This window comes from Medicago truncatula, chromosome 1 (genome assembly GCF_003473485.1).
Source record: "Medicago truncatula cultivar Jemalong A17 chromosome 1, MtrunA17r5.0-ANR, whole genome shotgun sequence".
NCBI classification, from domain to species: Eukaryota; Viridiplantae; Streptophyta; class Magnoliopsida; order Fabales; family Fabaceae; genus Medicago; species Medicago truncatula.
In genome coordinates this window covers 40,429,757-40,443,048 of record NC_053042.1, presented here as the reverse complement: position 1 = coordinate 40,443,048, position 13,292 = coordinate 40,429,757, and the positions used below count along the sequence as shown (strand labels likewise).

At 32.1% G+C, this 13,292-nt stretch overlaps 1 protein-coding gene and 1 long non-coding RNA gene across 2 annotated transcripts; one reads left to right on the top strand and one right to left on the bottom strand.

Moving 5' to 3' along the window:
• Positions 1–453: 453 nt before the first annotated feature.
• On the top strand, positions 454–2,256 carry LOC11413591 (histidine-containing phosphotransfer protein 1). The gene is made up of 6 exons (XM_003591002.4): positions 454–613; positions 758–888; positions 972–1,040; positions 1,463–1,534; positions 1,684–1,756; positions 1,969–2,256. The coding sequence occupies exons 1-6, from the start codon at positions 551–553 to the stop codon at positions 2,017–2,019; spliced, it is 459 nt and encodes a 152-aa protein (XP_003591050.1). The 5' UTR covers positions 454–550; the 3' UTR covers positions 2,020–2,256.
• Positions 2,257–5,813: 3,557 nt separating this feature from the next.
• Positions 5,814–7,814, bottom strand: LOC112421293 (uncharacterized). The gene is made up of 2 exons (XR_003011528.2): positions 7,563–7,814; positions 5,814–6,383 (listed from the first exon to the last, which is right to left on the bottom strand). It is a non-coding gene; the product is annotated as an uncharacterized lncRNA (long non-coding RNA).
• Positions 7,815–13,292: the final 5,478 nt, after the last annotated feature.

Sequence of the window (13,292 nt, the reverse complement as noted above, 5' to 3'; positions counted from 1 at the left end):
ATAAGACAGGCTTAAATAGCGCGAGGTCCTCATTGAGGTAGCGGAAGTTGATCGCATGATCTTGCAGTAAGTCAAACTATTTACCAACTAAGTCAATTTTTGTTTATGGAATACCATTTTTTTCTTTTTCTTTTTTGAAGAAGAATACCATTTTTTTTTCTTATTAGTCACTTTTCTAAAAAAAGTTGTTCATATTTAATTGTCTTTTAAAAGTTTAATGTTATATTAATTCCTTATTCTTTTATAAGCATAATTACTGTTTTGTTAATAATATCCGTAAATATTTATTGCAGGGAAAAATAGGTGAAATAAAATACTAAATAGTTAAGATTATTATAAAAAAAAAGTTATAGAAAGTAATGATATTTTTTTTAAGAAAAGAAAGTAATGAAATTTATTAATTGCTTTACAATACAAGTTTATAATAAAATAAAACACATATGGTACTTTTTCCTATTTGAGAACAAAAATCACATTATATAAACCTGAAGAAATGTACCTAACCAAGATATTAAGTAGTGACATTGGTTAAAATCTGAGAGTAGTAGTGATGGATGGTATGGTTCAGCTGCAGAAGAACCTTTTTGGTTATACTGATTCCCTATTCCATGAGGTAATTAACTTAATCATATTCTGCTTAAGTACAATTTGCATTACATTACAGTGTAGTAGAGACAAAAGCCTCATAATTAAGCTATGTTAATTTCTTGTATTACTCACTAGTACTATTATTTTCCTTTTGTCTTTGATTGAAAAGGGGTTTCTAGATGATCAATTCAACCAGCTTGAGCAACTTCAAGATGAAAAAAATCCAGATTTTGTTGTTCAAGTGATCACTCTCTTTTTTGATGATGCAGAGAGGCTTCTTAAGGAGCTAACAACATCACTGTAAGGACACAATTAAGTTTAATTTTGTTTTTTTTGTTTTTGTTTTTAAACTTAACATTTCAATGCTGATATTTCTCAAACAGAAGCCAAGAAAAAATTGATTTTAAGAGAATGGATGCTCATGTTCACCAATTGAAAGGTAGCAGCTCCAGGTAATAATTCTTTATAACTAGTATATGTAGAAAAAACAAAAATTCAGATTGTCTACAATTGTTAATACCCACATTTATGCAGTCAGCACATCAAGGGTTGTTGATTCTAGATCAAATATTTCAAATTTCAATACGATCGGAATTTTAAATTTGAACCGTCTAATGTGCAGATTGTGTGAATGCGGGTGATTGATGACCGCATACAATCCAAATTCAAAAACACTCACTGACCTGCATATTGTTGAGAGTTGTGAAATATTTTCATCTACCTTTTCTCAATCTTATTTACCGTTGTCTCGTTGTTTTTTTTTTTTTTTTTAATGATAAATGTTAGTACTATATATTAGTGTTATTTACTCTAGTATTTTTATGTAATGTTTTTACAACTATATATTATGATTATGTTATTGGTGAAAATGCAGCATTGGTGCACAGAGAGTTCAGAAAGCCTGCATTTCCTTCCGTGACTTTTGCACTGAGCAAAATGTTGAAGGGTAATCATCTTAGCAATTTCATATCAAAATTTATATGAACTTTGCCAAAATATTTCATGTGTCATAGTTGTGTGAATTGATTTATTTTACTTTTTTAACTCTGAAAAATGCTTGTGTGGTGATACTAAGAAAAAGGATTGGTGTTTTAGGTGTTTGAAAAGCTTGCAACAAGTAAAGCATGAGTATTCCTTGGTGAAAAGCAAGCTTCAGACTCTTTTCAAGGTAAGGGCGAGATGGGAATTTTGTGTAGCTGTTTGGATCGACTTCTTTGAACTTATCTATTAGCATAAACTATTTGAGATAGCTTTCGAATACTACTTACGACATGTCTATAAACTGTTTTCAACTTATTTTCATATAATTTATGAAAACAGTTTATAACTTGTATGAAAAAGGTTTGATTTATTTTAATCAATCTTTATATATGATTGTAGATGGAGGAGGAGCTTTTGGCCTCACGCTTATCAGATCTCAAGGTAGTGTGATATAAGAGGCACTGGTGATTGCTACATTTGTGATATGCAAATGGCACTTGGAAAAAAGCATCTCTAAAAGTTGTATTTTGAAGTTGTTTATGATTTTGTGTCTTTGTGGATCTTGGTCTATTTTAAACTGGATTTATCATTTAAACTAGAGTTGATCCATATTTAGTCCAAAAGCAATGTGAATAAAGTACTCATGCTTCTTCTGTGGTTAATTTACAGAAAAATGTGCAATATTCACTATCTCTCTCTTTACAAGATGATCATGCCACATTAATGCTCTATAACAACTGTAGTAATATAGTGTTGCTGATCACTAATTTTATTAGATTGAATGTTTTTTTTTATAAGAAAATGTATGTAGGAATGATTAATGAACAATGAACTACATTCAATGAATAGGGCAGTATTACTAGTGTTTTACAAGTTCAACTTCTTTCAATTATACTTAATTAAGTGAGATGTCTCCTGGTCAACAGATCATTTGCCAGTTAGTTACTAAAACATACACTCATATGGTAATATAGTATTGTCCAATGTTTGCTAACAAGATTAGTAGTCATCACATTGCGACCTTGATATTACAAATTACAAACAATTGTGCATAAATCTGAGCGTTCAAGTTTAATTTATTTTTTAGAGACAGCAAATATTATTAATAAGCAGCCATATCACAAGAAGTAACAATGGCGCTAGTAGTTTATAGTTGGTATTATTATGAATCATGAAATTATAGGGAAGAAGATCATAATGATATTCATCAAAAAAGCAAACATAAGAACACTGATGAGGGAGATACTCATAAAGATTCATATAGGATAAATATAGATTGATAAAAGATAAAGGAAATGGTAAGGTGAGTGTTATCCTATATAGAGATTAGTTGGAGTAACTAACTAACTCTAGTTAACCTATCAACTATCTATAGTAGATTATTCATACTGCAGTAGGTATTAGTATTACGGTGGATATGTCAGAATCACAGTGATACCAAACGTGCATTGAAAAAACTTTTAAAATTGATTTCATGTCTCGTCTAAGGAATTCTCCATTGCAAAGTTTTGATGTCATTGCAAAGGCTTCCAAAATTCTTATATATGTTTTTAAGAAGCTAAATTAATCAACGAAAATTGACATCGAAGAGAATTAAACCTGAAACTTTAAGAAGGAGCATAGTTCAAAATCTCAAGCCAATATCACCTTACTAACCCAAATAGGTTCCAAAATTCTTAAATTGTTGTGGCAATTGCAGTATTTTGCTCAACTTTTGCGGAATCTTTGAAATAATAATCAGTAATATATAAGGGGAGTTTGTAAGATTAATATAAGCAAGTGCATGAATATGTAAAAGAGAAATTTAGGAGGCTACAATGCCCCATGCAATGAAGACATATATAAATTGGATTCTTTTTTTAATTGGTCTTGAAACAGCCACGTGTTCCTAAGAGAGTTAAACGTGGGCGTCCATGTCTAATCTAATCAAATCATATCCAACAACTGACAATCTCTAGGCAGCATCTCCCTTGTCTGTATGTTACTATGTATGTATGTACTATTTTTCTTGAGGTAGTATCATAGTATGTATGTACTTCTAAAAGTTAAGTACTGAATTCATGTGTTAAGAATAGCTCAATTATTGAATTTGTAAATATAGTTGTTGTTTTTTTGCTGTACAGTTTTAGGACATTAAAATGTGAATTCATCATTATTGGTGGTGCTTCCGAGTATACATTTTTTAATCAAGTATTGGAATATTGTCACTGATAGGTTGGTTGATAACCGATTTGGATTCACTTGAGTTGATAATTCTTGTAGCCAATGCAGTAAATCCATCTAAGATGGAGTTTACATATTAATTTCGACAAATGAAAAATTCAACCTCATCTGCCTCATCTATCTATATCAATATTGAAAATACCTTTGGTACAGCCATAATTGGTGAACAAAGTAGGAAGCAAAATCAGGCCAGAGGCCAGAGATGATGTGCATGCAACATTATGTGTTGGCAGTAGCCTGGACAATAAAGCTCATTCCTGTGTTAAGAATAGCTCAATTATTGAAAAGACAAGTACGATATAATTGTTTTGGACTAGACCAAGGTTCAATCCAACAAAATGAGCTTTATTGTCAATAATAGCAACACAAAGAAATCATTTTTCATTATCAAATCATGACTCTCTGTCCTCGTGAGCTTAACTAATATGGTAATGATAATCCATAATATATGCAAGGTCCGGGATTCAATCTCCGGACACCACCCAAAAAAAATATCATGACCCTTAAATGCGAATTAGATGGTACGTAATATACAAATCATGTCGGGATCCACTCTACAAAGTAATTTTGTCACGTAACCATTATTTCATGCACGTCTCCTACAAAAGGACATTGAACTTTAGTTAAAGGTACATTCTCAACTCTGATCAAACCTCTAGACTCTCCTAAAACTCTCATTGACTTGAGCGTTAGAGTCCTTGCAGATATAACAACCTATTTGAGGAGTAGGCGATGTCCTCCACCGCCTCCATTCAACATTGGTTGTTGCCTCATGTCCACTTCTGATAATTTGTGTTGTCTCTGAGAAATGAGGTCTAAGCCACATGATGGCTAACAAACGCCTTACCCCTTTAGCTTCTGTTGAGGGTTAATGTTCCGGTACACCTAAAAGTCCTACATTGTTTGCGATCTGAAGCTAAAGGTAGTTTTTTTTTTGGTGAATAAGCTAAAGGTAGTTTAAAAACAACATCCGCACTCTCTGTGAGAGCTCACACACAAGACCCAAAGTAGGCAATGCTATAAAAATATAGTATTGTGGACTAGGTTGGAACATTAATGTTGTTTGTGAAAAATAAGGTGTAAGCAAGCCGCACACGATAGCTAACAAACTCTTTAGACCCCTAGCCTTGACTGGGGCCTATTGGTCTGGTACACTAAACAATCTTACATTGATTAGGAGTCGAAATTAAGGGTGGTTTATATACAAAATTCATACTGCTCAATCTAGCAAGATGTCTTTTACTAAGGACAACAAAAATCAAGGAAGCTCACATAAGATCAAAGCAAACAATACCTTAGAAATATAATGTTGTGGACATGATTTTTTAATAAGAAATTACTACTTTTAATTGCTTTAACATGTGCAATATTGCACATGTTAGATAAACTCATGGTTTAATTAGCCAACCATTGAATAATTTGGTACACATTTAAAAAACATTATCTCATGAGATATACTGTTTCCCTATATAAAATTTGGTACTTCCAACTTCGCAACACTTTACACACATTATGCACCAACCCCTTGCATCAGAGAACTTCCGTGGTTGAGTTGTGATATTATTTCATTACTTTTACGCATAATGTGTGTAAAAGCAGTTCTCTGATTAATTTTATTTATTTATATAGTGGTGTGTATGTTTTGAAATGCTAGCAAAACATTAGTTTCATTAAAATAAGACAAACAAAGCAGTTACGTCAAAAAACAAATCAGTAAAAAGACAAATTTGGCTTTACAAGATTATTCAACTATTGAATCATTAAAATCAAGATCAAGACATTCATATGCCTTACCAAATGAAGACATGTAATCATTGATGATCGGCAAAATGAAGAGAGAATTATCTCGGGCCTTAATGAAGATTTTCGATCCATTAAGGAAAAGAAACAAGAATTCTGATCTTCCCTCAACCGATTTTGTTCGTTCCCAACTGAATTTCCCATAATGCCCTTATGTGAGTTAACTCACGCGGAGATTCATGTAGAAATTTACACTAGCGTGAGTTAACTCACGAAGAATATATCTCATAAAGACTTTAAACACATGTGAATTAAATGTAACATCATCAAAAGGACAAAAGAATAACATAAGCATGTCACTTCTTACAACTATCAACAACTCATTACAGTTGGATGCCTTTCACGTGGAAGCATGAAGCAAGATGGACATCCAGAATGTTCTGGATGTGTAAAATAATATTCCCAATTGGCATATATATCTTTTCATTTAAACTATGAGAAATGATATTTGAACATCCATTTTGTGACAACTTTTGCAACAACTTTCTCTCTCATACTCACATTACTTTTTACTTTATCTCTTTATTGCTTTGATTTTCGTGCAAATACCAACTTTTTCTTTATAAATTATGGTTGTCCTAAAAGTTGTCAACCAAATGGTTGTTCAAATAACACTCCTCTTAAACTATTGCTGCCTTGTTTCTCATTTAAATGTTCACTCCTTCGCTTATGTGGTGGTTGGAATTTTTTCATTCATAAAGAGAAGTCGTGCTCGTATTCTAAAATTTGATGACGATCTTCTTATGTTGATGTTGAAATTGACATGATAAAATAATGTAGATATCTTGATCCTTAAAATATAAAGAGGGTAGAGTTAAAAAAAAAATATATATATAATTATATAATCATTTCATTATATAACACAATTTCATTTAATCACATCATTATATAATTCACGTCGTCATAGCATATACCAACATTGTCATCTCAAACATGTAATTCTCATCGTCATATCAAACATACTATTCGTGTATAGATAAACATCATCTTCATAATATAAGCATCTTTACTCTCATCATCGATATAAATCAACATCTCATTTATTTTCGTCATTACTATCTCATTTAACTCTTCACGTCTCATCTTAGTTCTTCTATAATTCTCCTATCACTCGCCTTATGTTAAATTCATCAGAAATTAAAGGAACTACTCTTACAATACTAAGTTATACTCCTATCATTCAAGTTTAAGGATTTGGGACCTTATTACACATCTAGGACACCTTTAAGAGCTTAAAAAAAATGAGGTTTTACAACAAAACGAAAAATGCACGGTTATGCGTTTTGGACGCACGGTCATGTGTTTTTCAGAAAAATACACCGGGCAAAACAGACAAAAACGCACGGTCCGTGATTGTGCGTTTTGCATAGGCAAGGGAAAACATAACTTTTTCTACGATATTGCCACGAGAAAACCTCTTTCAACCCCGTTTTTCGATCCAAAACTCACCAAACTCGACCATAAAAATCATACTAAAGTTATTCATTCAATTATACCTTAATTTCACTTTAATCTACTCAATTATCTAACACCAAAAATTTTCATGATTTAAATTGTCTTAAATTGCCTTAAGCAGTGTCTCTCAATTCTAACATAAATAATTCTACCTCTAAACATAGTAACAACATCAACATCCTCTCTTCTTCATAATTACCACAACAACATTCACCAAATCAAACTCATGTATATTTCAACCATCAAAACATAACATCAATTCATACCATTTCATAATTTCCACTCATGTCATCATAAAACTCAAGAACACAATATTCACATATTCAAATTATGAATTTGGCATGACAACATCATGGATTCACAATTAAACACATACCCGTAATCACAACAATATATTAGAACACAAATTCAAAATCATTTTATCATAAAATCATGAAAATATCATGAATCACACAAAGCCCATTTTCTACCCAATTGCTTGTAAAATCCCAAAGGTGAATAGAAATCCCCTTTACCTCTTAACTCTTCAAAACTAGTCTCCCTCAAGCTTGAGTCTCCCTCTCCTCTTTGATTCCCTGAACTTTCCTCTTCTTTCTATCTGGATCCTCTTTTCTCTAAATGTTTACAAATGATTTTTTTAACTCTAATTCACAAATACTACAACCCATTTATACTTTACTTGTTTTGGGTTTGGTTCTCATAAGACTTTAATGAGCTTAGTTTCTATTCTCTCCACAATTAAAACACTACACATTTACTTCACTTGAACCTCCATTTTACTCATACACCTCTATTTTCTTAATTATTCATAATCTTTTATTTTCAATAACTTCACAAAAATACTTTGCTCTCCTAAATTGTCAAAAGAGTAAACCCTCATTTGAGTCCCTGAAAGTGTACCTCGCTATCAGACACGTCCTTAAATCAAGAAAACGAACCAAAAACTTCCTCAATGTCTGTTCCGTTAGTCATACAAGTCCAAAACGTTAAACTTCTGTTAAATGTAATGATGTGTCATTTAGTTTGGCCATGTCAGATGCTTACATGGATGTCCATGTTGGTGAAGGACGAAACTGATAACAAAACCCCTTTGAACTTCTGGAAAAAGAAGAAGAAACTCAAATCTTCATCTTCTTCCTCCATTCCAAGATTAGAATCACACGGATTTTTCTCAAATCTCACATCTCAAAAATCAATATTTTTCATTTTTCTAAGATTTCAACCAACAAACTAAAGATTGGTGTAGAAATCTTCAAAAATATTTTCTTTCATTGGACTTCGCAATAGAAAAGGAAATCAATAAACACCACAATCACATACACGACGAAGAAAATGAAGAACCCTACATATGAGAGTTGATGTTGTTGGTTTTCAGAAAGAAGATAATGATGTTGTTGTTGATGTTGTTGATGTTTAGTTTTGAGAAAGATGATGATGGTTCGATTTCTTGATCCAGGGACATGTTTGATAGCGAGGTACACTTTCAGGGACCCAAATGAAAGTTTACTCTTTTGTTTCTGGTACCAAAAATGGAGCTTGGTGGGGGTTTGAAAATGAGGGTTTTGTGGATTTGAGCTGACTGAAGGAACTACCGTCCCCCCATTCACTCACCCATCTTCATTTCTAAATTGAATTTCGGATTAGAGGTTTACTTGTTTTCTGTTTGTTTTAGAAGCTTTTAGGTTTTTTTTTCTTTCTCATTTCAGCTTCAAATTTGCGTTTGCTTTTTCAACAGATTTGTCTCCTTTCTGTTGTTACAACAATTCATCATGCAATTCAGACATGGGTTGAGATTTTTACTTATTTCAAATGTGGCTGAAGTGAATTTAGGGTTGGTTATTATGTCATTTCTTATCTAGTTTAAGTTGTCTTATGAGAAATAAAGAGCTTCCAATTAGTGCCCTCTCATGTTGTAATGTTGTGGTGTGTTAAAATTGGAATTTTGCTTCTATTTTTTATTCTTCTTTTCACAATTGATTTCAATTGTTTCTTTTGTTGTTAATTTTTTGGGGTTTTTTTAAAATCTTTCTTCAATTTGGTTTGAGTTTTGAGAAAATTTAGAATTTTTTATGTTGATGATGATCTTGAGTTGTTGGCTTGTGGATTTTGAGTTGGAGATGAAGATGAAAATAAGGAGGAGGAATCAATTTCGATTTTGATTTTTTGGGTTATTTGTATGAATATGAAAAATTCTGGGCAGAGATGTTGTACAAAATGAGTTTATGAGTTGTGTTGGAGAAGATGAAGTAATTGGAGGTGTTGGAGAAGATGAAAACAAGAACATAATTTTGGTCATTTTGGTCCCTCGTCTACGTGGAAAGCCAATATAACAGCTGAAGTGGCATGTGTAACGGACACATCAGCACCGTTAGCATCAAGTTAACGTTTTGGATGCATTTGACTAACGGAACAGACATTGAGGGAGTTTTTAGTTCGTTTTCTTGATTCAGGGACGTGGTTGATAGCGAGGTACACTTTCAGGGACCTAAATGAGTGTTTACTCTTGTCAAAAATACCATTTACTACATAAAATCAACTAACCCATCAATTCAACCACGTAAAAATAATAAACAAATAAATTCAAAATATTACTAATATCACATAATAATAATAATAATAATAATAATAATAATAATAATAATAATAATAATAATAATAATAATAATAATCATCGGGATGTTATATCAATTATTTAATCACATTTTGTGCCTTTTGATTGTTTGTTGAATTAAATTGCTAACAATATGCCTCTTTCAATTACATTGATTATTTGTTGAATTACATCACAGACATAGTATGCCCCTTTCAATTTTGCAATAAATAATAATAATAATAATAATAATAATAATAATAAAACCTATATTTTATTCCCACATGGATTATAATTAAATTAAAACAATAAACAATGATATATTTTAACTACTTTTTATTGATCCTCTAAAAAAAACTTATTTTTTATCGCTTTTAAAAAACTATTTTTTTATTAAACTTAAATTATAAAATTAAAAGAGACGGGTTATATTACGATGTCAAAAGAGACGGGTTATATTATAATATCCATCAAGCAATGATCCCATAACCTTGCCGATTTGATGACCGGTTTGGTTTTTAAAACATTTATATGTCATCTTAAGACTATAAAAATAAAGAAATAATAATATGTGCTCAAATAAAAAATAAAAAACGACTTAAATCAAAAATTGAAAATGTAAACGTGTCACATCAATGGGGGCTCCACCCGTAGGGACGTTGTTTTTCAAATGGTCTTCAACCCTCCATACAAGTCAAACCGAAAAAAATAAAAAATTTGCTTATTCACTTATGGATTCAGTGGGCAGGCTACTAGACAATGAGAATTGGATTAAGAAGCTTGTTATTAGTATACTAAAAGTCACATTCGGTCCTTATAAAGTGACTTCAATTGTATCTTCTGTGCTCAGTCGCAACGTCAATTGCCTTCAACTTCAAAACGATGATTTGAAAATTTTTGATACAAGGGTTACTTTTCCAAGCTGGATTCCAACATCTCATTCCTTGACAAAACTGGTTTTAAGGCTGGGATTTCTTTTAGTTGTTAGGGACGATATTTTGCTGCCAAGCTTGAAAAAACTGCAGCTATCATTTGTAAGACTTGCAAATGAAAAACCAGCTCAAAATTTGTTCAATGGCTGCCCTGTCCTAGAGGAAACGACAATATATAAGTGTTGCTGGAGGTTCATAAACAACATGTGGATTGGAATCTCCAACATGTTGATTCGTGCTCATTATTATGTGATATAAATTTGAGTATGTGAAATTTGTTGGAATCTTATTGTTTGTGCTTAAACTTCCTAGTTGTTATGTGTCAAAATGATTATGTTGAGGTTTTAACTTAAAATGATTGTCAGTGAATTCATGATTATATGATATAAATGGTGTTGAGTTATGTTGGTGATGATAATTCATGCATTGGGTGTTGATAAATGTGTTGTTGTGGTTAAATTGTTATGTTTAGGTGGGAAATTGATTGGGTGAAATTTGAATTTTTGAGTTAAAAGCAAATTTAAAAACTTTTGAGGAATAAGTCATTTTGATGAGTAAAATTAAGTTGATTACGGTGGGATTAATGTATAAGTGATTATGTGACATTAGTGTGATGATTTGGGTGTGTTTGAGATTGATTTAAAACCTTTGAAGGACTTAAAATGGTGGAAAACACACTTTTGAAAAGCTGATTTTTGGACCTGATGCTATCAAAATCGTGTCACGATTTTGCTGGCAGAATTTTCAGGGCTTTCTAGTCATAAAATTGTGACACGATTTCCAAAATCGTGACACGATTCTGTGAACCCTTTTCTTGATATTTCACCCTTTTTCACCCCTTTCCGATCCAAACTGGGTTTCTCACTCACCATAAAATAATATGCCAATTTTTTTACTGGTGTTTTTGGTAAACAATAAGGGCTGATTTTGATTATTGCAAGCAGAATCAAACCATAAATTCTAGGACATGTTGTGCATTTGTTTTTAAGAAAAAGAGTTTGCGTTCATCAAGTTCATAGGTTGCTTTATGAACAGGACGAGACCGTATGACGTCTTTCGACAGAAAAAGGTTTTAAAGTAAAAAAGAAACGCAGTAAATGCAAAATAAAAGACTAAAAGTTAAAACTGCAGAAACTTAAAGAAAGATTAATTGCATTGCATTAAAAATAAAGGTGGTTCGACAAATCCTTTACATACATTATGTATAACTCTTTTCTCTCGTGCTAGTACTTCGAGTGTTGTAGAATTTCTATAAGTGATTTGCGACCCATTTTTCCTATGGAAAACTACTATTTAGATAGCAAAATAACTGAAAAAAGCCTAACTCCACGGTCAACACTTCTTCCATTTGGACAACCACTTGTCTCCCACACGTTTTCCTTGAGGAAACTGCTTCTCTTCGAAATTCGAAATTTTCCCGCCTCAATAGGAATTGATTGGCTTCGACGGGCTTGCACCCTGACTCCCGTCTTGTCGAACTCTATGGGTTTAAATCCTTTCGCGTTAAGTTCACATCTCGTCGAACTCTTTAAGTTGTAGGAAAAAGACTTCGATTCATGCAAAGATAAAAGTCAACTAATGTTGACTACATTAAATGAGCTTGTTGAAATTATAGGCTAACCCCTATATAAAACATTTGTTTTATAGAACTATATAATATATTTGATTAACATTTACCAAGAATTTTCTTGAGTATATAAATTGATTAAGTTTCAAGAATAATTTAAAAAGGGTCACAATTCAAACCCTCTCTTTCTTGCGACGTTTATTTCTACTTCAAAAATAATTTAGACAAAATAATGTAAGTCATACAAAAATGCATGTGTTAGCAGTCACGTGACAAGATTCTCTTTCACGTCAGTGCCTCATGTGTGATTAAGTTGTTGGAGAACCAAAATAGATGAATCTCAAATTACAAGGATATAATTTGTAATTTTATTTTTATAAGGCTATTTCCAGACTTCACGTAAATTAAATGGACTATTTCAACAATTAACCCCCTATTTTTCTTTGAATGGTCACACTCTCGAATCTGGAACAAAAGTTGATGGGAAATTTATTGGTATTGTATAGTATATTTGAGCCTTTTATACGAGCGGTACTTTTTCGGCTCCCTCTGTTATCATGGTTTTTGGGTGCCAAGCCATTAATTGGACTTGAACCTTTTGACCGTTGATATTCTCTATTTTTTCTTGGGAAGGGCAAAATTGAGAAAAAAACCCTTAGATTCTAAGTTCGGGGGTCGTTTTCGCTACGGGAAGGTGTTAGGCACCCGGAGCGATTATGGTACTCCATAAGAGCCGCTCTCCTAAGTTTATTTCTACGCTTTAGTTTTATTGCTTATTTTTGTAAAAAAGAAGGTATGATTAGTGAAGAATGGGGGTGAGAAGAAGTAGAATTTGATTTTATTTCGGCTTGGATGAGTTTTGACTCATTGCCTACGTACCGTTTTACGGGATCAAAACCGGCGTAGTTCTTGCTAAAAGACTTGTTGTTTTTTTTTTGTTTTAATTGTTTGATTTTAAGTTTTGAAAATGGTTTTGAAGAAGGAGATTGAGAGGCCTCAAGGGCATAAGATTTGGAAAGTGTGAGGTGGAATTAGTCATTTTGCAAAAATAAAGTCCAAGGAGGATTAAGGTTTATTGAAAGTTTTACTTAAGAAAATAAAGGGGAAAATAAGGAGTTTTGACTCCATTTTATTTTCAAAAAGGTTTTCAAGTGTT

What these genes read in the sequence shown, in the direction of transcription:
- LOC11413591 (XM_003591002.4), top strand. Translation starts at nt 551, where the DNA reads ATGGATGGTATGGTTCAGCTGCAGAAGAACCTTTTTGGTTATACTGAT. An exon ending in CTGATTCCCTATTCCATGAG is followed by an intron (nt 614 to 757) that starts GTAATTAACTTA and finishes TTGATTGAAAAG; the next exon opens with GGGTTTCTAGATGATCAATT. An exon ending in AGCTTCAGACTCTTTTCAAG is followed by an intron (nt 1,757 to 1,968) that starts GTAAGGGCGAGA and finishes ATATGATTGTAG; the next exon opens with ATGGAGGAGGAGCTTTTGGC.